At 43.2% G+C, this 21,561-nt stretch overlaps 1 protein-coding gene across 1 annotated transcript in view; it reads left to right on the top strand.

Annotated features, from left to right (window-relative positions):
• Positions 1–21,561, top strand: part of PYGB (glycogen phosphorylase B) — a 152,311-nt gene that overhangs the window by 69,791 nt on the left and 60,959 nt on the right. Inside the window, exons 6-9 of the mRNA XM_033938126.1 lie at positions 5,529–5,640; positions 10,580–10,662; positions 15,315–15,458; positions 18,811–18,903. Coding sequence (XP_033794017.1) covers positions 5,529–5,640; positions 10,580–10,662; positions 15,315–15,458; positions 18,811–18,903 — 432 coding nt within the window. The remainder of the gene's footprint in view (positions 1–5,528; positions 5,641–10,579; positions 10,663–15,314; positions 15,459–18,810; positions 18,904–21,561) is intronic.

Raw genomic sequence — 21,561 nt, 5'->3', positions numbered from 1 at the left:
AAGGTGAGAGTCATGCAATGCTCATGGAGGAATTTAATGTCGGTTTGTCAACGATGTATGTCTTTTATGTTTAGCTGGAGAACGATAAGAGTGTAGAGAAGCATCATGCTCTTCAAACACTGAAAATGGAAGTGCTTGAGTTTATGGTATGGTAAAGTATGGGGTATAGTATTAGTTAAGCCTGTTTTTAATAAAAACTCTCAAGCAACCAGAAACTACATTTATTTGGCATCTACCAATCCTCATGAGAGTCTATTGTATATTTACTAGATTAAGGGATCTTTGAGGGGGTCTATAGGACACTGCTACTTTCCAAGTTTATTAGGTGTTTATATACCTCCTATCAAGGTTATCTAAGCGGTTTTTACAATCAAGTACTCAAGTATTTTCCCTATCTTTCCTACTGGGCTCACAATCTATCTAATGTACCTGGGTCTATAGAGGACTGAGTGACTTGCCCAGAATCACAAGGAGTAACGCAGGGTTTGAGCCCCAGGGTGCTGAGGCTATAGCTCCAACCCCTGCGCCACACACTCCTACCTTAAGGATATTTCCTCATATTGTCAGAGTCATCTTAAAACCCATAGTCCCACCCAAGGGGAGGAGCCAGAAGGGCATGATCAGGAAGTATAAAAGCCCAAAGCATAACTAGGTTAAGGAAACCAAAGAGAAGCAGAGATATCCAACTGCATTTGCCATTTGCCTCTTGCCTCCACCACCTATGTGTGAACTGCAACTGCTTGGAATCTTGTATTCTGGAGAGAACAGACTTCACTACAGAATTCTACTGGCAATGATTCTGGAAGGGTCCTCTCCAAGTCAAGGAGAATCCCTGGGGTTTCTTCTACAGACTCAGGAAGTTTACTGGAGATGGCTCCAACCGGAAGGCAAGATGGGCCTGGATATAGTGAAAGTCATCTTCCTTGAACAATTCCTTGTAGGACTACCCATGTCTATGAAACAGTGGGTTAGACAGCACCCTAAATTGACGCTAGAGTGCTTTGGAAGTAGCTGAAGCTTTTTACAAAGCACAACTAGAACCTGAACCCTACAAGGAAAAGCAGGTAGCTTGAAGTCCTGAGAAGAAATGCGAGAAAGTAGGATCTGAGAACTTGAGAAGGAGGCATTGTCGGGGAGGGTAAAAAAAAAAAGGAAAAAATACTTATGCAGTCCCCAGCCTGATATTCAACTGGAGCCTCCATAAGACAAGTGGGCAAATTTAAGGAAAACTTCTGAGTTCAGCAGCCAAAAACAATTGCCTGACGAGGTGGTTTATCTTTGGCCATTGAGACTTAGCTGGCTAGCCACTGAATATTGGCATAGATGGCTATGTCCCATGTGGTCAAAAATAGAAAAGAAATTCAAAGCCGGTGGTTGCATATGGCACCAACATTGAATTTCTGATATCACCGCAGTCTGAATATTAGCCTGTTCTAATCATAACACACTAATCAGATAACACAGGAACTCCCACTCTTCACCCATGAGGCATCCCTCTACAAAATATTTTTAAAATATAGCTAGGACATAACCGATGAAAGAAAAAAGTTTAAAAAAAAAAATGCAATGTGAAGTTTAGTATTTGAAATGCATTTTGCTTTGCGTATGAAAGTAGTTCTAGTAATATTTGCAACACTGTGAAAGGAACAGACATTAGTGTCCTGTGAATAGATTCTGCTGCAAGAGTTAGACTATGGAAACAAATTCAAATTTATGCAAATATGAAACATAATTTCCGCTGAATTTAAAAAAATTTGCCTCAGAAATTAAGAAACAGTATGACAGCAGCAGCATAGCATGGAGCAATGGTGCTCCCATGCTCCTTCCCCACCTCCATGCCACACTTGTGCCCTCCCTCCTCCCCATACTTCTTTAAATTTTCACCAGCATGAGCAGCTTCTCTGGCCTGCTAGTTGCGCTGGCGTTGGATTTCCCTCTGATGTCACTTCCTGGCCCCATGACCAGAAAGTGATTTTAGAGGGGAGCTAGGCTGGCGCGAGCAGCTGGCCAGAGAAGTTGCTCGCGCTTGTGAATATTTAAAGAGGGAAGGGAGGGAAGGGGTGGTGTGAGCATGGAATGGGGGGGAAGAGAGTTGCTGGTGCCCCCTCTAAGATGGCATCCAGGGCAGTCAACCCCCCACCCTCCCCCTTACTACGCTACTGTATGACAACAGAAAAAGAGCATTCACACCAACCACTGAATTCTATGATCCCTTCTCCCTCATAGATCTGGCCTTTTCCCATGCCTTCATGAAGGACATGAGGGCTTATTTTTTTTTGGGGGGGGGAAACAACCTGGAACACAGTTTCACCACTTCTTTTCAGACTAGAAAAACACAAGATGTTGTGTTCCAGATCCTCCCGTCCAGACAGCCTTATTCAGTCCTTCTCACATTACACCAGTCCCTGGCCTGCCCCTCCAGCTTCACAGTTCCACCTCCTTTTTTTCTAAAAATTTGCTGAAGAACAGTAATAAAAATAAAGTAGTTAAAAACTATCTTTGTGTAAGAATTTATTTTGATGCTTAGGGAGTTTTATAGAAGGGGAATCTCAGGTATCAAAATAGTGGAGGAGAAGGGGAGATCTTGAGAATGGGGGAAGAAAAAGAGGATCAAGGATGGAAGGAAAAGAAGCGAGAGAAGATTGAGATGGGGAAGAAGAGGCTGGGGAGGAACTTACAGATAAGTGAAAACTGGAATGGTAGATTCTGGGTCCTGAAGGGGGATCTAGAAAGAGAAGAAAGTAGGTCAGGGATTAAGAAGAAATATAGGAGAAGGAGAATGAGGTGCTCCTGACTCTAGCATCCACTTCCTGTCAAATCACCAGCCCAAGACCTGCCCCACTTTTTCTTTTCCTCCCCATCCTGGTCATTATTTTTCCCTTTCTTTTCCAATCCCAGGTGCCAATCTGAATAAGTACACAGACAGATAATCCTAGTTGTTCTTTCACACACCTAGGTCTTTCACCCCTGTTTTGCACACTCCCATTCCCAAGATCCTTTCATACACTTGCAGACACTACACCTCCATTTCATGTAGCATAAGCCCTCATACCAGTCCCCCTTTTATCACAGGATATCCAGCCCTTCTTCCATTTTTACACATCTGTCCCTAGTTCCTCTTTCTCATACTACCTTCCCTCCCCCAAATGGTGGAGGGACTAGGTGAATTTTGCCTCCTTTTTGTGTCAGTGTAGTGATGGGAAACCAGAGCCCTGTTTACAGTACTTCAGTGAAATTACTATTACCACTTTCTTTCAAATAAATACTGATATGCAACAGCTTTAAAAGAAGGAAGAAGGGTAAGCTGAAAAAAAGTTGGCGAAGATCACTATACCTGTCAAAAATCAGATAAACCATCTCCACTAAGAATGACACTACCAGTGGCGTACCAAGGAGTGGGGGAAGGGTGTTGGGGGGGCAGTCCGCCTCGGGTGCATGCTCTAAGGGGGTGCACAGCCGGCCGGATCCGGAACCTCCCACGCTGCTTCAAACGGCACTTCAGCGCGGCTGCCGTACTTAGAGCAGAGTTGGCAGCCGCGCTGAAGTGAAGAAGGTCCCGCGATGACTGGGAAGAGGCAAGTGACGTCGGGGGGGGGGGGGGGGGAACCGGCAGCTGCAGTCATCTCGGGATCTTGCCGCAACTAACTGCGTCTGCCGGCCCAGCCCCCTCCGATGTCACTTACCTCTTCCATCCGAGCAGAAGCAGTCATCGTGGAACCTTTGGGACGGAGAAAGAAAGGAGGTCAGAGTGGTATGGAATTACGCTGAAGGGTGACAAAGGGGGGGTCAGGGTGATATGGAATCACGCTGAAGGGTGACAAAGGGGGGTCAGGGTAGTATGGAATCATGGTGAAGGGTGAGAAAGGGGGTCAGGGTGGTATGGATGTGTGGTGGAGGGAGAGAAAGGGGCAGATGCTGATGAAATTGCAGGGAAAGAGACATAAGGGGGAACGATACTGCATGGAATTGGGTTGTAGGGAGCAAAAGGGGGCAGATGCTGATGGAAGTGGGGAAAGAGAGAGAAGGGGCAGATGATGGAAGTGGGGAGAGAGAAGAGGGCAGATGATGGAAGGAGGGGGGAAAGAGAGAGAAGGGGCAGATGATGGAAGGAGGGGGAAGAGAGAGAAGGGGCAGATGATGGAAGTGGAGAGAAGAAGAGAGAAGAGGGCAGATGATGGAAGTGGGGGGGAGAGAGAAGAAGGCAGATGATGGAAGGAGGGGATAAATAAAAGGAGGGCACATGATGAGGGAAAAGGATTGAGTTAGGGAAATACTGGAGGGGTGAGGGAAAGAGGTGGCAAGCTGTAGGTAGACAGTAAAAAAGGAAATTGATGAGAGGGTAGTAAGAACATAATCTAGATGGATGCAGAAAATAAATTGAAAAGGAAAATGAGGGAAGAAAGGGATTGCAGAAGAGAGGTGTGGGAGAGGGAAGGAGAGGAGAGAGATGCCAGACCAATGGGGGTGAAAGGAGAGATGGAAGGGGGAGGCATACAGTTTCTGGAAGGGGCATCGAAAGAGAGAAGATGCCATATAGGGGCAGAGAGATGGCAGACAGTGGATGGAAGGAAGAGAGTAACAAGAAGATGAGGAAAGCAGAAACCAGAGAAGACAAAGGTAGAAAAAAAATTTTCTATTTATTTATTGCTTTAGGAGACATGTGTCACTGTTTCTGTGGTGTTGCATTGTATGCAGAGTCCAGCTTCTTGCTGGTTCAATTTAATCTTTGTCTATGTATTTCTATTTTATCCCCCCTTTTACAAAACTGTGGAGCATTTTTTAGCGCCAGCCATGGTGGTAGCAGCTCTGATGCCCAGAATTCTATGAGCGTCAGAGCTGTTACCACTGTGGCTAAAATCCACACTAAAGTTTTGCAAAAGGGGGAGGGGTTAGTTTGTGATGACATATTCCATACTAGGCAAAGGTGTTTTCTGTGTTCTGTGTGTTCGAAAGACATGGTTTTCTGTTAGGATTGACGGTGTAGGATTGATCTGTACTAGTCTGGCTTGTTTAGTTTTACAATGGGTGTATTGATGTTGTACTGCTCACTGCATATGTAAGATGCTGCCTTTTCCTAGGTACTCATGTGTGACGTGTGGATTGTTACTAAAAATCATGTTTTTCGTACAGATGGGGGGTGTGTGCCAAAAAATGATGGGCCCCGGGTGTCACATATGCTAGGTACGCCACTGGACACTACTTTCCATTGTAACTTTTTCCTGGAAATGTCCAGTTCTCTTAATTGTAACTTTTGTTCCTGGAAATATCCAGCTATCTTCTGATGTAATCCGCTTAGAACTGCAAGGTACAGGCGGAATAGAAGTCAGTAATGTAATGTAATGTAATATATGAACTACCAAGGAATTTTCAATCACCTGGGCAATAGTAGAGACTTTTACATTTTTAAATCAAACTTCTACAGATTAAAGGAAATGTTTATCATAATGAGATTTTGCAGGTGATGTTTTTTTTTTTTTTCTTGTACAGTGTTCCTTGGGCTTAAGCACCTGTAATTTATTTTTTTACAGGTTGTCCTTGCCATGCCTTATGATACCCCAGTGCCAGGGTACAAAAACAACACTGTTAACACTATGAGGCTGTGGTCTGCCAAGGCACCTAATGATTTTAACCTTCAAGAGTGTAAGTAATATCTCTAGCTTCTACTACCCCTACTATTTATTACTAGTATATGTAATACTTTACAGTTATTGATGAGAAAGTCCTTCCTCTGTAGAGCTTATAGTCTAATCAATCTAATCAAGAGAGAATTACAGGACACAAGAGATATTAAAGAAAGGCTGAAATAAGAAAGCTGTAAGCGGGCTTTTAACTTGGATTTGAATTTTGTGAAAGAAGGCCCAAGGGCCATGGCACACTGACTCAGAAAGTTTATTTGTCAAATTTGAATTTGCTCACACCCTGGCCATACTCTGCTGCTGCTTCCTGTGGCTTTGTGAAGAAAGAAGTGCAGCTGGAAGAAAGGAGGAGGAGGCCTACTTGGATGTTATAGAGTCAGCCAGAACACCGGTACACACTCTTGGGAGGGGGCATGAACTTTGATTCTCAAAAGCAGTAGCTGAGAAGGTAAGGAATAAGAAGTTAGTTTTCATAAACTACAAAGGATCACACAAAGAGGGAGACATGCAAAAATATCTGGAAAAGTTAAGAGAGGCTGATCATGTAGTCAGGAAAGCAAAGATGCAAATGGAAGAAAAAATAGCTGACATGGTAAAACGGGGAGATAAGACATAAAAACATAACAATTTATTTCTAGATCGCAATTACCAGAGAGTTCATTGCGGTTTACAAAAGATTAGTTATAATACGTAGTTCAAAATGACAAATGAGTTAGTTTTTAAGAGCTAAAGAACTTTGAAAAAAAAAAGTTTTCTATAATGAAGATAAGAGATAGACTGCAAGCTGGAAAGAGAGAGTTCTATCATGGTATCTTTTATACCTGCAGTCCTTAACTGGTGGAAAAACAAAAAAAGCTTTGGTACTACATGAACATTTTTTAGATATATTAGTGATAGGAAGAAGTGCAAAAGTGGCATTGTGAGACTGAAAGGTGAAGGGGAGAAATATGTAAAAGCTGATAAAGAAAAGGCTAAATTGCTTAACAGATATTTCTGTTCTGTGTTCACGGCTGAAGCACTGGGAGCGGAATCACAGAAGACAAACATAAATATGGATAGAGTGGTAGACCCTTATCAATTTTCAGAGGGTTGTGTTCGTGAGGAGCTAGCTAAAATAAAGGTAGTTAAAGTGATGGGACTGGATGATGTATATCCAAGGGTGCTGAAGGAACTTAGGGAAGTTCAGGTGGCTCCTCTGACTTACTTTTTCAATGAGTCTCTAGAGTGGGAGTGGTACTTGAGGACTGGAGAAGGGCGGATGTAGTCCCTTTCCACAAAAGTGGAAGTAGGGAATTACAGTCTGACTTCTGTGGTAAGCAAATTAATGGAAACACTTTTAAAACATAAAGTGGTCAAGCTTCTGGAATCCTGTGGATTACAGGACCAGAGGCAACATGGATTCACTAGAGTGTCACAACCCGGGGTCTCTGATGAGTGCAGCAGACCACCCTGGGCTGCGACAAAACACTGGCCCCGCGTGGCCCCTTTAGCTTGGGTTACCCTTCAGGCCTGGCAACAGCTATGCTGTGGTTAAACCGCAGTATTTTGGGTAAGGATTTCCCTTTCCAGCAAACAGAAGGAAACTTCACCAAAGGTTCAAGTTCTTAAAAAGATTTACTATTCTTGGCCATTGGCCAGATTCTGTGTTTGGGTTTAAAGCACCCTGTTTCTCACAGAACAATTCAACTGTTTCAAAAGTAACAAAAGCAAAGAATTTCAGCAGTAAACACAAAAATACAGCTTTTCCTCCAGCAACTGGCCAACAGCTACCTCAGCTGTTGCAATTAGGTAAACTTCCAAAGATCTTAACTTCTTTGCCCGCACTATTCTAGGTAAAGACACTGGATACAGAGAGGTACAGTATAACAATACTTTCAGGCAGGTTCTTAAGGTAGCTAGTAGCAAAGCTTAATGTTTAAAGGTATCTTGCCCCTTTATACAGTCTGAGCACGTTCTTTACATTCAGACAGCTTTTGGCCCAAAGAGTTCTTAAATAACTTTCTCTGGTTATAAGTGAAGCAAAAGAGTCAAATATAAGCTTTACCTCCTTTGCAGTCCACAAACTAGCAGTCATAAAAAGGACAGTTCTTACACAGGCTGGCTCAGAATTCAGAACAGCTTCTAGGCACAGCTGTTGCACTTTACTGCTGCTAATTAGCTACTTCTGTTCAAACGTACCTCAATGCCAAAACCCCAGTAAAACAAAAATAAGAAAAACCAAAACGTTCTCTCTGAGCTAGTTTTGAAATAAAAAACCATACTGTGGAAATACTGTCTGAATTCAAGAGGGCCTGGGATAGGCAAGTGGGATCTCTCAGAGAGAGAAAGAGATAATGGTTACTGTGGATGGGCAGACTAGATGGGCCATTTGATCTTTATCTGCCATTATGTTTCTAACTTGTGTAAGCACATGAAATCATTTACCAATAGCTTGTAACGTATCTTATCCCTTACTTTCAGCCAATACAACCTTATAAAATATTCTGTCACATGCTCACGTCTGTCCAATTTAAATAAAGAGTGTACCACTGAATTCTGGGCCACCTGAAGTGCACCCAAAATTGATTCTGGTACTCCCAAGAACACCAGACTGCAATAGTCGAAATGGACAGAACCATCGACTGCAACACCATCCTAAACAATGTAGCTGCCAAATTGTAAAGGTTGAAAAGGTGACAGCGAAAGCTAGAAGGATGCTAGGTTGCATAGGGAGAGGTATGGCCAGTAGGAAAAAGGAGGTATTGATGCCCCCTATATAAAATTTTGGTGAGACCTCATTTAGAATATTGTGTACAATTCTGGAGGCTGCACCTTCAAAAAGATATAAAAAGGATGGAGTCGATCCAGAGGAAGGCTACTAAAATGGTAAGTGGTCTTCATCATAAGGCATATGGGGACAGACTTAAAGATCTCAATCTATATACCTATATAATGTAAATGTGCATGAATCGAGTCTCTTTCATTTGAAAGGAAACTCTGCAATGAGAGAGCAAAGGATGAAGTTAAGAGGTGATAGGCTCTAGCCTAATCTAAGGAAATATTTTTTTTTTAACAGAAAGGGTGGTAGATGCGTGGAACAGTCTCTCGGAAGAGGTGATGGAGACAGAGACTGTGTCTGAATTCAAAAGGGCCTCGGAGAGGCATGTGGGATCTTTCAGAGAGAGAAAGAGATAATGGTTACTGCGGATGGGCAGACTAGATGAGCCATTTGGCCATCTGCCATCATGTTTCTGTGTTTCTATGTTACTAAAATGGTGCATAGTCTGCATCATAAGGCATATGGGGACAGACTTAAAGATCTCAACCTGTATACTTTGGAGGAAAGACGGGAGAGGGGAGATATGATAGAGATGTTGAAATACTTACCTGATGTAAATGTGCATAAGTTGAGTCTCTTTCATTTGAAAGGAAGCTCTGGATTGAGAGGGCATAGGATGAAGTGAAGAGGTGATAGGCTCAGGAGTAATCTAAAGTAATACTTTTTTGCAGAAAGGGTGGTAGAAGCATGGAACAGTCTCCTGGAAGAGGTGGTGGAGACAGAGACTGTGTCTGAATTCAAGAAGGCTTCGGATAGGCATGTGGGATCTCTTAGAGAGAGGAAGAGATAATGGTTACTGCGGATGGGCAGACTGGATGGGCCATTTGGCCTTTATCTTCCATCATGTTTTTATATTTCTATGAGAAATGTCAGGCATGGGGGGCTGGTGGACAGGGCGAAAGATGCTGTACACAGTCCGGTGGATGAGAGGGAGAATTGTTGGATGTGGCAGTAGAGGGAGTGGAAGAGATGCACCCTGGATCCCTCTCTCTCTCTTTCCCCACTCCCTTTGCAGTAAGGGAGTGAATGAAAGAGAGATGGTATACATGGGGTTGGAGGAGAGAGGAAGAAATGTTGTGCAGTGGTGGGGAGGGGAAAAAGTGTGTGCTTTGTGTAACTTAATTTGGTGGTTACCATTATGTATTAATAAAATTATATTGTGAACATATGAAAAATGAACGGAAGAAATGGCATTTACGGGGGCGAGTTCTAGGGTGAAGCTTTTGGGCCCCTCCAAACAAAAAAGCATTCTGCTGGCTATGTATAGCACTGTAAAAATGCTTTCGGGCTCAGGAATGGTTGTTTGAGAATGCCATACCCATGATGATGTCCTTCTTGAAAAGATTATCCTAAGCTATGTATTCTGTTCCCTCAAAAGAAGGCCATTTCAGTGGTCTCTGAGACCTAGCCAATTACTGTAGTTAGTCACTAGAGCAAATTTTCACTCTCAGATCAATGTCACTGATTACTGTAATTCTTTTTTTTTTTTTTTTTAAATATCTTTATTGACAATGGCAAACAGCCCAAACAAGCAAATACAGCAGCAAAATAACAAAGGCAATACAGGAGGAACAAGAAAAATATCAGTAATAGCAAGCAGATACAGGCCACCCCAGGGCAAGGGAGCCCACTGAGATGCAGGACAGTGTGCAACAAAAGAGAAACTGCAGGCCCTCCCCAACCCCCAAAGCCCCCATCAGGTGCAGTGCCTGCCGGGACCATCGACCATAAATTTTCACATAAGAAAGGTCCAGGGTCCTGCAAGCAAGCAAACAATCAGGAAACCAGACACACCACTCCACACAACAGACACACAACAAACACTCTACAACCAACTCAGCCACCAACCCATGCAGTCCTCCCCTACGAAGCCCACCCCCCTCCCCCCTCTCACCCTCAGAGTGCAGGCAGGGACCCACCTAGGGACCACTATCAGGAGACCCTGATGTACAAATAGGCAGAAGAATCAAGAGGCAGCACTTGTAGGCGATGACTCCGATAAGAAGTGGAGCTTGTGAAAGTTTTGGCTGGCCTCTGATAAATGTTCTCTCCATGTTTTGTGTATGCATCTATGATCAGTTACTAAGCAGTCTGTTTTCCTTTACTGCTGTATTTTGTGTTTTAGTCAATGTTGGGGATTACATCGAGGCGGTGCTGGATAGAAACCTGGCAGAAAACATCTCCAGAGTTTTGTACCCCAATGACAATGTGAGTGTTTCCTGAAGTAATTGCCTAAGTCTTAATACCTTGTGAAGAACTATAGGCTAAATTCAGTAAATAGTTCTCATAATTAGCGCATATTTAAACAGCATCTAACTTGACTCCATCAGGACGCCGTTTTTGTGCGCTGTGGAAACCATTATGGACATTGTGGACTGATCTCACGCCGCAGGCACACAGCAGAATATTGAATATGTAACAGTGAGGCCAGGCTAATCTTTTTTCTTTTACAGGATTATCACATGGATTGTTGGGGGGGATGGAAGGTTGGAGGATTTTGTATTATTGGTGATTGGTTATTTGGGATTCTGTAATGATGGTTTGCTATTTGTGTTTTATGGAAACCAATAAAAACATTTACACACAAACCCCCCCCCCAGCATCTAAGCATCAATAATTAGAATGACCCCCCAAATTCTGTATATGGTACTATAAGTTGCATGTGCAAATCAGTGTGCACAGCCAATTTGTGTGTTCAACTTGTTTAATTGGTGCTAATTGTCAATAATTAGAAGTAACGTGCATAATTTGGTAGGTGCATTCTGTAAAGTGTTGCATGCTAGTTCTAGTGCGCAAATCTGAAAAGAGGCGTGGACTGGGAAGGGCATGTGTGGATCATGGGCATTCCTAAAAGTTAGATGCACTGTTATAGAATATGTCCAATCCACACACAACTTAGGCACAGTGATATAGGCCTTGTTTTCCTTGACCTAAATGGGTGTCCCTAAATGTTATGCTGCACACAGCCGCTAAGCACAATTTTATCTATAGCGGGAGCCTTTTACAGAATCATGCTAAGCGCTATGCTGATCAACGCTGATTTTTTTGGTGCCTTATATAGAATTTGGGCCTTAAGGGCCTTATTCTGTAAATGGCACCATAAGTTAGGCGGCGTAACTTAATTGCTTTAATTGGTGCTGTAATTGATCGCACTGTTGAAAACAAATTAAAAACTCTTTTAAAAAGTAGGCGTCAGAATCGCATCTACAGCAAGGTGCCCAGCGGCGCCTAAGGTCAAAGTAGGCATGGTTAGGGATGGAGATGACCTTAGATGCCCTTAGGCGTGATTCTCAAAAGGTCTTAGGAGCCTGCAATGTAGGCAAGTAAAAACCCTGGCCTACATTACCAGCATCTAAGTTTTGGGATAGGCGATGTTAAACGTGATTCTTTAAATGGCGCCTAAGCACGATTGACATGCAGCCGGTGCCTTTTTTATAGGTGGCTGCTGATTAAGGCGCCATTTACAGAACCCAGTCCTAAGGGTTTAACCCAACTTTGGGTGTGAGAGCTTGCACCTGCCAAAAGATGGTAAAAATCCCGATGGTAAAAATCCTGATGGCAGTTGGGCAAGGGAATCCAAGTATTATATAATAATAATAATTTATCTAATATAATAAAGCCCTAAGCGCGCATGCGCACTCCCACCTGCGTGCGCCCGTTTTCTGTGCGCTGTAGGGCACCGCAGGTAGGAGTGCGCATGCACGAGAATCCCCCTGAGGTGATGTAGGCCGCTGTGGCTGTGTGCCGCCCCCCCCCCCCTTCCCTTCCCGCGGTCCCGACTACGAACCTGGTGATTCCAGCAGCGTGTGCAGCAGTCTTCACACGCTGCTTCGGGCCCTTCTACTGCCCTGATTTACTCTGCCGCATCTCTGATGATGTCATCAGGGACATGCCAGTGTAAATCAGGGCAGTAGAAGGACCCGAAACAGCGTGTGAAGACTGCTGCACACGCTGCTGGAATCACCAGGTTCGTAGACGGGACCTCAGGAAGGGGGGGTGGCAGTGGCAGTCTTGAAACCGTAAAAAGGCCAAAAGCATAGCTTGGATGAAAAGTAAGCTTCTGGTTATAACGGCTACCGAAAGTTTGATAAGAAACTATCTTAGAATTTATTACCAAATCAGTTACTATTGAACACTTTTTCCACCATTGTCTTTTGGAATTTATTTTTGTTGTTGTGCAAAGATCTGCAGTGAATTTTGCCATTAATAGTGAATAACTCACTCAGCAAAAACATATTTTGCTGCTCATTTCACATTGCCTGATTCATTAATTTTTTTTTTTTGCTCACAGTTCAGTGCAGGCAGCATTCTAATTTTGAAACTGACTCAAGATGAATGGATTGTGGTCCCATTTTGTTTTAGTAGGTGGGGGAGTGTGCAGAAATTTAGGTGGATATCTTTTGGTGACTTTTTGGGAATTAAATCACTGTTTCCCTATGGCTACGTGGGGAGCAGGCAAGGGGTGGTGGTGGACAGCCGAGGAAAAAGAAAGACAGAAATACAGAAACAGGCTAAGGAGAGAGAGAGAAAGAAATAAAGACAGACACACACACATATATTCTAGCACCCGTTAATGTAACGGGCTATAAGACTAGTTTCTTATATACCGCTATACCATGAAGTTCAAAGCGGTTTACAATAAAGATACATTTAGTCAGTACATGAGATACAAGGTGATAGAGACATGCGGTCAGTGCTTGAGATACAAGATGCCAGAAACATACAGTCAGTGCTTAGGATACAAGGTAAAGAACATATAGTCCGTGCTTGAGAGACAAGGTAAAGAACATACAGTTTGTGCTTGAGATGCGAGGGTGAAAAAAAAAACATTCGATCTGGAATTCAATTACGGTTGAAAGAGAATATAAGTTAGTCTAAAAGCTTGAGTTGGGACGGTAGCGAGATTATGATGAGGGCCGCTAGAGCGGATGAGGTGGATTGGGAATTTAGAATTTGTCAAACAATCGAGTCTTATCAGGTATTTTCTAAAGTCAGCGTATGTAGTGGCCTCAAGAATGCGCCTAATTTCTGGGAATGCTTCTGCCCTGCCCATGCCCCTCTCATGGCCACACCCCAGTTTGAGTTGCACACTATGGAATGTAGGCGCACAGTGTTATAGAACAGCGCATAGGGCAGATCCACACATGAGTTCTAATTAGTGCCACTTAACCGCGATAATTGATTGTTAGCACCTAATTCAGTGTCTCGCAAACTTTTCTTTAGTTTCAGCACACTAACGGAGCAAATGTTTTTCATGGCACACAAAAAAAGAGGACATGCGGCCCTGCCCCGTTCTGCCTGCAACCCCGCCCCGCTCCATCCCAGCCCCCCCCCCCCCACGAACCTCGTCTCGTCTTCCCTGAGCTTAGGGCCACGTCTAGTGGGCCTCCGATCATGCGTGGACGTCATTGTGATGATTTTGCACGCATGTGTGTGATGTCGTCACATCGACATCCGTGCGTGCTCAGAGGCCCTCCAGACATAGCCCTGAACTCTCATGTGCTTCATTCAATTGTATATTCATCTTTTTGTGAACCGCATAAAGCTTCACGGTCCTGCGATATATAAGCTGATTGTTATGTTATGTTATACTAGCAAACATTTACAGAGGTATGCCGGAGGCAGAGAGGAGGAGAGACACCAGTGCCAGCAGTGACAGACTTGTGTATATGTCATGTATTCTTGACACACCCGGAATATCTTTCAGGCACACAGTTTGCGATACACTGACCTAATTGAGTAGTTAGTTTCAATGCCCAAATTTTGGTAACTTATGTAGAATCCAGGAGTATATGCTTTTCTAATTATTAACTTTTAACTGGTGCTATTTCTAAGAGGGGGGTCCAAGGGGTGGGCTTGGCGTTCCAGTAGGGGGTTGGGGCCTGATTCGGAACTTATATCTGTTTTGACTTCGTCTAAGCCAAAACGTATAAGTTCCGTCTGGCAACCTGTCAAACTTTTTTGATTATGGTTGCCGGACAACTAAGTCTAGGTCGGCCCCCCTCTTGCTTCATCCACTCCTCCAAAAACGCACCTTTCCAACCTGGTCGTACAGCAGCCTAAGCTGGCTTTAGCTACATCTAAAACCAGTTTTGATTATAGGTACTTGGACAACCTTTTTGATCGTCCAAATACCGACTTAGGCTGGTTTTTGGACTTTTTAAAATTATTATTACGAGCCACATAGTATTGTGTACTATGTTCATACTAAATCCTACTTATTTGCACACATAATACCTGTATAGTATTCTATGTTCATCTTAGATTTACATACATCCTGATAATTCTAATTATCTGTACAGTCAAACCTCGGTTTACGAGTGTTTTGCAAGACAAGCAAAACACTCCCGCGAATCGTGACTTGCAAAACGAGTGTTGACTCGCAAACCAAACTCTCAGATATGGTGGCCCAGGAGTGGGTACCTGCATGTGGGTGCTGCAGCCCCTTCAGTGGGGTGGCTTCCTTCCCTCGGGGTCCCCGTGCGGCTGCCCTCCTGCTTCAGCTGATGCCTCTGCAGTCTGCCAGTGCCTCCCGGCTCCCAATTCAAGCTGGCCGCTATCCTGTACAAGCATGCACACGACCTCTCAGCTCCCAAGCCAAGCCGGCCGCTGCCCCGACAATGCGCGTGCCATGTGCAGTCACGCACGATGTTGTACATGCTGAAATATTTTCCTGTTACATCTACAGCTGTTGCAGGACTGTCTAAATGCCATGAAAAGCACCAGTGAAAGTTACTCTCTGGAGGATAACCCCATGCTCATTTTCAGTAGCAGTTGATAGGCAGCAGTAAATAGGAATCTTTTCTAGTTCAATCAGATGATTAACTAATGATAAGTTGCATGTCTGTTATTTCTTGTAGTTTTTTGAAGGAAAAGAGCTGCGACTGAAACAAGAATATTTTGTAGTAGCTGCTACACTCCAGGATATTATCCGGCGTTTCAAGTCTTCCAAATTTGGCTGCCGAGATCCCGTTAGAACAAGCTTTGAAACCTTCCCTGACAAGGTGGGTTTCTTATATGCCTTTCTTTGTGTGGGAAATATGGATAATATAATGTATGTGCATATGTGGATAATTTAATATATATTCTTGTAGCATTGCCTGTCTAGACAGGTTTAAACAGATTCTTTTATTTCTGTGACAATGACTTTGCTAGGAATCTTCTGCTCAGTGGCATCAGAACCTACACACTGATATACTAAAATGCTGAATTTTTCCTAAAAGGGCTTTGTAGGAAAAAAATTGTAAAAGATGCCCCAAAATGCACAAGGTGTGTACCCTGTCCCCCTTCTGGTGCTCTAGTGTTAGGCCGGGACAGGGTAGGTCTAGTGGCAAGCAGACAGACAGTAACCCAACCCTTTTTTTTTTAATTCCGGCGGGTCATGGTATAATGGTATAATAGTAGATTAGGTCTTCTGAAGAACCAATTACAAAAATGGGAAGGCATCTGGAGAAAGATAAAATCTGAGTCTGATCCCCAATGTTATAAGCTTAAATTAAGAGACTACAACTACCACTTATGGAAAGCCAAGGCACAATACTTTTCAAACCCTGGCATCTTTTCATCAAAATGCCTCAAACTTTCTAAGTAGCCCCCGTCATCCTATGACTATGCCCAAGCTCATGTCATCAACAAAGGAGTTCTGAGGAGGGCTTCTGTTCCTCCAGCACTATTGCCGGTCTCCCTCCTGCCTGAATGAGCCCCTAAAACCCCTCTATACCCGAAATCAGCAAGAGGGATACCCCTCCTGCCTAAATGACAACACCCCCCCCCCCCCCCGACACCACCCATACCTTTACCGGAAGATGCCTGGGTTTACAAATAGGAGTGGCTGCCAATGATACATTTAAGTAAATTTATTGGTTGCTTAGAGGTTAGAGAGAATTTGCCAGGTGCCCATTGGACAATCAGGAATTAGGGTAATAATGGTGGGGAGGAACAGAAGCCCTTCTCAGAACTCCTATGTTTTGAAAATGAGCCAATAAATCTTTCTGGTTTATTTGGGCTAAATTCTTGTCATTCTAAAATTAAAGAGTCTCTATCCTTCAGACATATCATTTGGAAAGCTATTTTTTTAGAACAGTCTCAGAAGATTATTCATTATTCAATTTCATGTTATCAGTTGCACCAAAATTGGTGATCTAGCACTGGAAAAAGAACTCTAGTTTATCCATTTACAGTATTGAAACTTGTTATTGTTGTATAGGTAATATGAAAGCTTTTTTGTTAATAACTATCTCCTAATTGTAGAGGCTCTTCCAAATGGCATAAACTTGAATATTTTTGATTGATATTTAATTTAATTTTTTATCACTGCTGCTACTACTAATACTACAGAGAGTTCTACTAGGAAAATCCTTATCTGAACTAGAGGTCTGCACGGGAACGGGGATCGCGGGGGTCCCGCGGGAATCCCCTCAACACACGGGACTCCCACGGGGACCCCCCTCTGGCCCACGGGACTCCCACGGGGACCCCCCTCTAGCCAACGGGACTCCCACGGGGATGGAAGGCTTTGAAAGCATGGTTCGTCCATATAATATAATGGACACGTCAGCCTTAGTAAAAGAGGGGGTTTATAAGTTAATTACCTGAACAGAAAACAAAAAAAGGGTTCCACCAAAGAGATTCCACAAGGAAAACAGCAGCACAAACACAAAAGAAACTGTGGAATTGATGATCCTGTCAGAAGTAATTGCTGCTTTTTATGGGGACGGGTGGGAATGGAGGTAATTCCTTGCGGGGATGGGTAAGGACGGAGAGGAGCCTGACGGGGACGGGTGGGGATGGAGAGGATCCTGGCAGGGACGGGTGGGGACGGAGAGGATCCTGGTGGGGACGGGCGGGGATGGGTGGGATTTCTGTCCCCGCGCAACTCTCTAATCTGAACCCAAACCACTCCACTATGGAGTGCCTCAGGGAGCCTTACTATCACCTCTCCTCTTCAACCTCTATGTCAAACCAGTACTGAACATAGCGGGAAAACACCAAATCAGAATCCACTCCTTCACTGACGACCTACAACTCTACCTTCCCCTAGGCTGACACCGAGACACACAAATCTATAACCTCCAATCTTGTATAACTGAAATAAAGACCTGGATGACTGGGAACAAGTTACAGTTAAATGAATCCAAGACAGAACTTCTCTGGATCCACAAAGATCTATGCATATACCCCCGTCCGTCCTTTTCCTGGGGCACAAATATCCTTAAACCCAAAGACAACATCTGTAGCCTAGGAGTAACTCTTGACTAACTTATCAATGACAGATCACGTATCCAAACTAATATCATCCTCCATCTACTACCTCCGCCAGCTAAAAACCATACGTGCATACTTCTCAGAACCCGAATTTGCCCAACTACTCTACGTTTTTGTACTATCCTGTGTAGACTATTGTAACACTCTACTAGTGGGCCTGCCTACCAAAACTCGCTCCCGCCTCCAAAGGGTGCAAATGCTGCAATCCGCCTTCTGAAAAACCTAGGCATCTGCTACCCCTGCATTAGCTTCCATGCACTTGCTGCCCATTCAAAAACACCGTGCCTCTTTTTCAAAACCTTCCATGAAATGATTCGGTACTACATGAAAACTAAACTACAAATCTACTTCCCAAAGTGACCACTGAGGTCCCAAGGAAGAAAAATGACTGACCATACCTCCTGGCTGCTCCCTCAAAACTGAAACAGCCCACAAACGCTCCTACTCACATTTCATACCCAGACTTTGGCACCCCATCCCCCCATCTGTTAGATCACTAGATGGACTTTGGAGCTTCAGGAAGGCCGTGAAAACCTTCCTCCTTACAAACCCAGCGCCTTAAAGTCATGCACCCAGAAATGCCACTCAGTCAACGCACCTACGCCACCTAATCTCACCAGATGCTACTTAGTGCATATGTTTTATTGTCATGTCTATATTATAATTTATGTAAATTATGTCATCTCTATCCTGTCTCGATTATTATGGATGTACTTTGTAACCTGTTCTGGGCTCCTTTGGGAGGACGGGCTAAAAAATTGAATAAATAAATATTTCTAGACGTATGCAGCAAAGTACATAGTCACAAAGGAGACAGTCCCTGCTTGAATGAACTCACAATATAATCAATCAATCAAATCAATCTATTTGCTAATATGTTTTGTTCTTATTTATAGTTATTTCAAGTTATTATCAAAAGTTCCTGTACACTTTTTTCTAAATTGTATTTGTTATACTCTAACTCCTAAAATCTCAATAAAAAATCATTAAAAAAAATCAAGAACTGAAGGACATGGACCCAATGAATCTTATTGTAGCAAGCAGGAAGATATGTAAGTCAGTGCTTCTGATTATGAATGTTGAATTTCACAGGTAGCCATTCAACTGAATGATACTCATCCAGCACTTGCCATTCCAGAGCTCATGAGGATCTTGGTGGATATGGAGAAAGTCGAATGGGATAAGGTGAGAACATCTAATTTAACCATTTTTGTTAAGTGGTTAGGGGCCCATGATCTTTTTTGCTTGAGGGCCCAGATCACTGTCAGCCTGCCCCTAGTATGAGCACAGCTTAGGAGGAATTCATCAATGGGCACTAAGCGATTTAGCGTGTGTGCTAAAAACGCTAAGACATCCATTATATTCTTATGGGTGTCTTACCCCCTCTTCTACAAAGCCATGCTAGTGGCTGCCGCGCAGTAACAGCCCTGAATCCCAAAGAGATTTAAAGGGCTTCGTGGCCATTACCGCACGGCAGCCACTAGCATGGCTTTATAGAAGAGGGGGTTAGTGTTTAGCGCACGCTAATCATTAACATATGCTAACACGGTTAGTGCGTACTAAATCACTTAGCGCCCATTGATGAATTCTCCTCTCAATGTGAAAGAGCCAACATGGATTTAAAAAAGAAAGGTCATACTATACCTCTTTGAAAGTATGAATTAGTATGTGAATAAAAGTGAATCAGCTGTGGAGGACAATTTTATAACAGGTCACTTAGGTGGGAGGATGGGGGGATCAAGCAGGCACCTATTTTTAGCCTAATTTATAAAGACATATTGGTGTCTATATGTTTTTATAAAATAGCCCCAGAAAAGCTGCAGAAATAATGGCTATGATGATAGATTGTGAGTCCACTGGGACAGATAGGGTAAAATGCTTTAGTACCTGAACGTAAACTGCTTAGACCGCCTCCATTGAAAGGTGGTATATAAATAACTTAAAGAAATACAAATTTACACCAGCTCAGGACCTGCTATAAATGTATGAGCATACAATACCTGCAAACAAGCATATCTTTTAGAGACCATCATAAATCACAACTCCTCTTGTTCTTTGCCCAGATTATACACCTGACAGCACATACAGTATATCAGAGTCACCTATAAGTATGTACATTCCTGCCATCATGTGTACTTTTATGCAGGAGGTAACTTTATAAATGGCATTTTGTGAGCATATACTTCCACATACAACCAAAAAACATTTGTTCACATTGCCACTTGGACGCGCAGTCTTCCAATTTCCTAAGGTCTGCCTGCAATTATTCACAATCCGCATGTGTTAAAACAACTTTGAACAGTTTAGTGTCATCTGCAAATTTAATCACCTCACTCATTGTTCTAATTTCCAGATCATTTATAAAAAAAGTTAAATAGCACTGGTCCTAGTACAGATCCCTATGGCACTCCACTGTTTACTCTCCTCCATTGAGAAAAATGACCATTTAACCCTACCCTCTGTTTTCTATTGGATAACCAATTCCTAATCCACAACTGAACTTTGCCACCTATTCCCATGACTCTTTAATTTTCTTATGAGCCTCTCATGAGGAACTTTGTCAAAAGCTTTCTGAAGATCTAGATACACAACTGACTCGCCTTTATCTACATGTTTATTCACACCTTCAAAGAAGTGAAGCAAATTGGTGAGGCAAAATCTCCCTCGGCTGAACCCATCCTGACTATGTCTCCTTAAATCACGTTTGTCTACATGTTCCACAATTTTATTTTTTATAATTGTTTCCACCACTTTGCCTGGCACTGAAGTCAGGCTTACTGGTCTGTAACCCTTTGAAAAAGTAGGCGTAACATTGGCCACCCTCCAATCTTCAGGTACTATAGACCAGTGTTTTTCAACCTTTTTACACCCGTGGACCGGCAGAAATAAAATAATTATTTTGTGGATTGGCAAACTATTAGGACTAAAATTTAAAAACCCCGTTCCCGCCCCATCTCTGTGAGCTCGGTCCCTGCAAATCATCTGATCCCTTCCGCACAAGCCTCAGTTATGATTTTATATTGAATATATTTTATTAAAGTATAAAAAGAAGCAATATTCTGTACAATTGTCATTTTATAAATACAAATAATACAGAGCAAGGATCAACAAAACCCCTGTCCCGTTCCCCTTCACATATAAACTAAACTAAACTAAAACTAAACCTTGGGTTTATATACCACACCATCTCCACGAATGCGGAGCTCGGCACGGTTTACAGGAAGAAGGATGAGAGAGGAACTACAGTGGAGAGATTAAAGAGTTAGGTGTAAAGGGGGAAGGTGAGAGGCCTAAGAGGGGGGAAGTGTTACAGTTTTGAGAATAGCCAGGTTTTTAGGTGTTTGCGGAAGAGTTGGAGGGAGCTTGAGGTTCGGAGTGGGGAGGTGAGGTTATTCCAGATCTCAGTGATTCTAAAGGGGAGGGATGACCCAAGTTTGCCTGCATGGGAAATACCTTTTATGGAAGGGAAGGATAGTTTAAAAATTTGGGAGGATCTGGAGGAAGTAGGGGTTGGGGAGTTCCAGGATAGAGGGATAACGGCAGGAAGGATGCCATGTAGGATCTTGTAGGCCAGACATGCACATTTGAAGTGGATCCTGGGGATTACTGGGAGCCAATGGAGCTTAGACAGGAGTGGTGAGACGTGATCAAATTTGTTTTTCGCGAAAACAAGCTTAGCTGCGGCGTTCTGAATCCGCTGAAGTCTGTGGAGGCTTTTCTTGGTTAGGCTGAGGTAGATAGAATTGCAATAATCCAATCTGGAGAGGATGATGGATTGTACTAGGACTGCGAAGTGTTTTTGGTGAAAATAGGGTCTGACTTTCCTTAGCATGTGAAGGCTGA

Source organism: Geotrypetes seraphini, chromosome 3 (assembly GCF_902459505.1).
Source record: "Geotrypetes seraphini chromosome 3, aGeoSer1.1, whole genome shotgun sequence".
Classification (NCBI taxonomy): Eukaryota; Metazoa; Chordata; class Amphibia; order Gymnophiona; family Dermophiidae; genus Geotrypetes; species Geotrypetes seraphini.
This window is presented reverse-complemented; position numbering and strand designations above follow the sequence as displayed.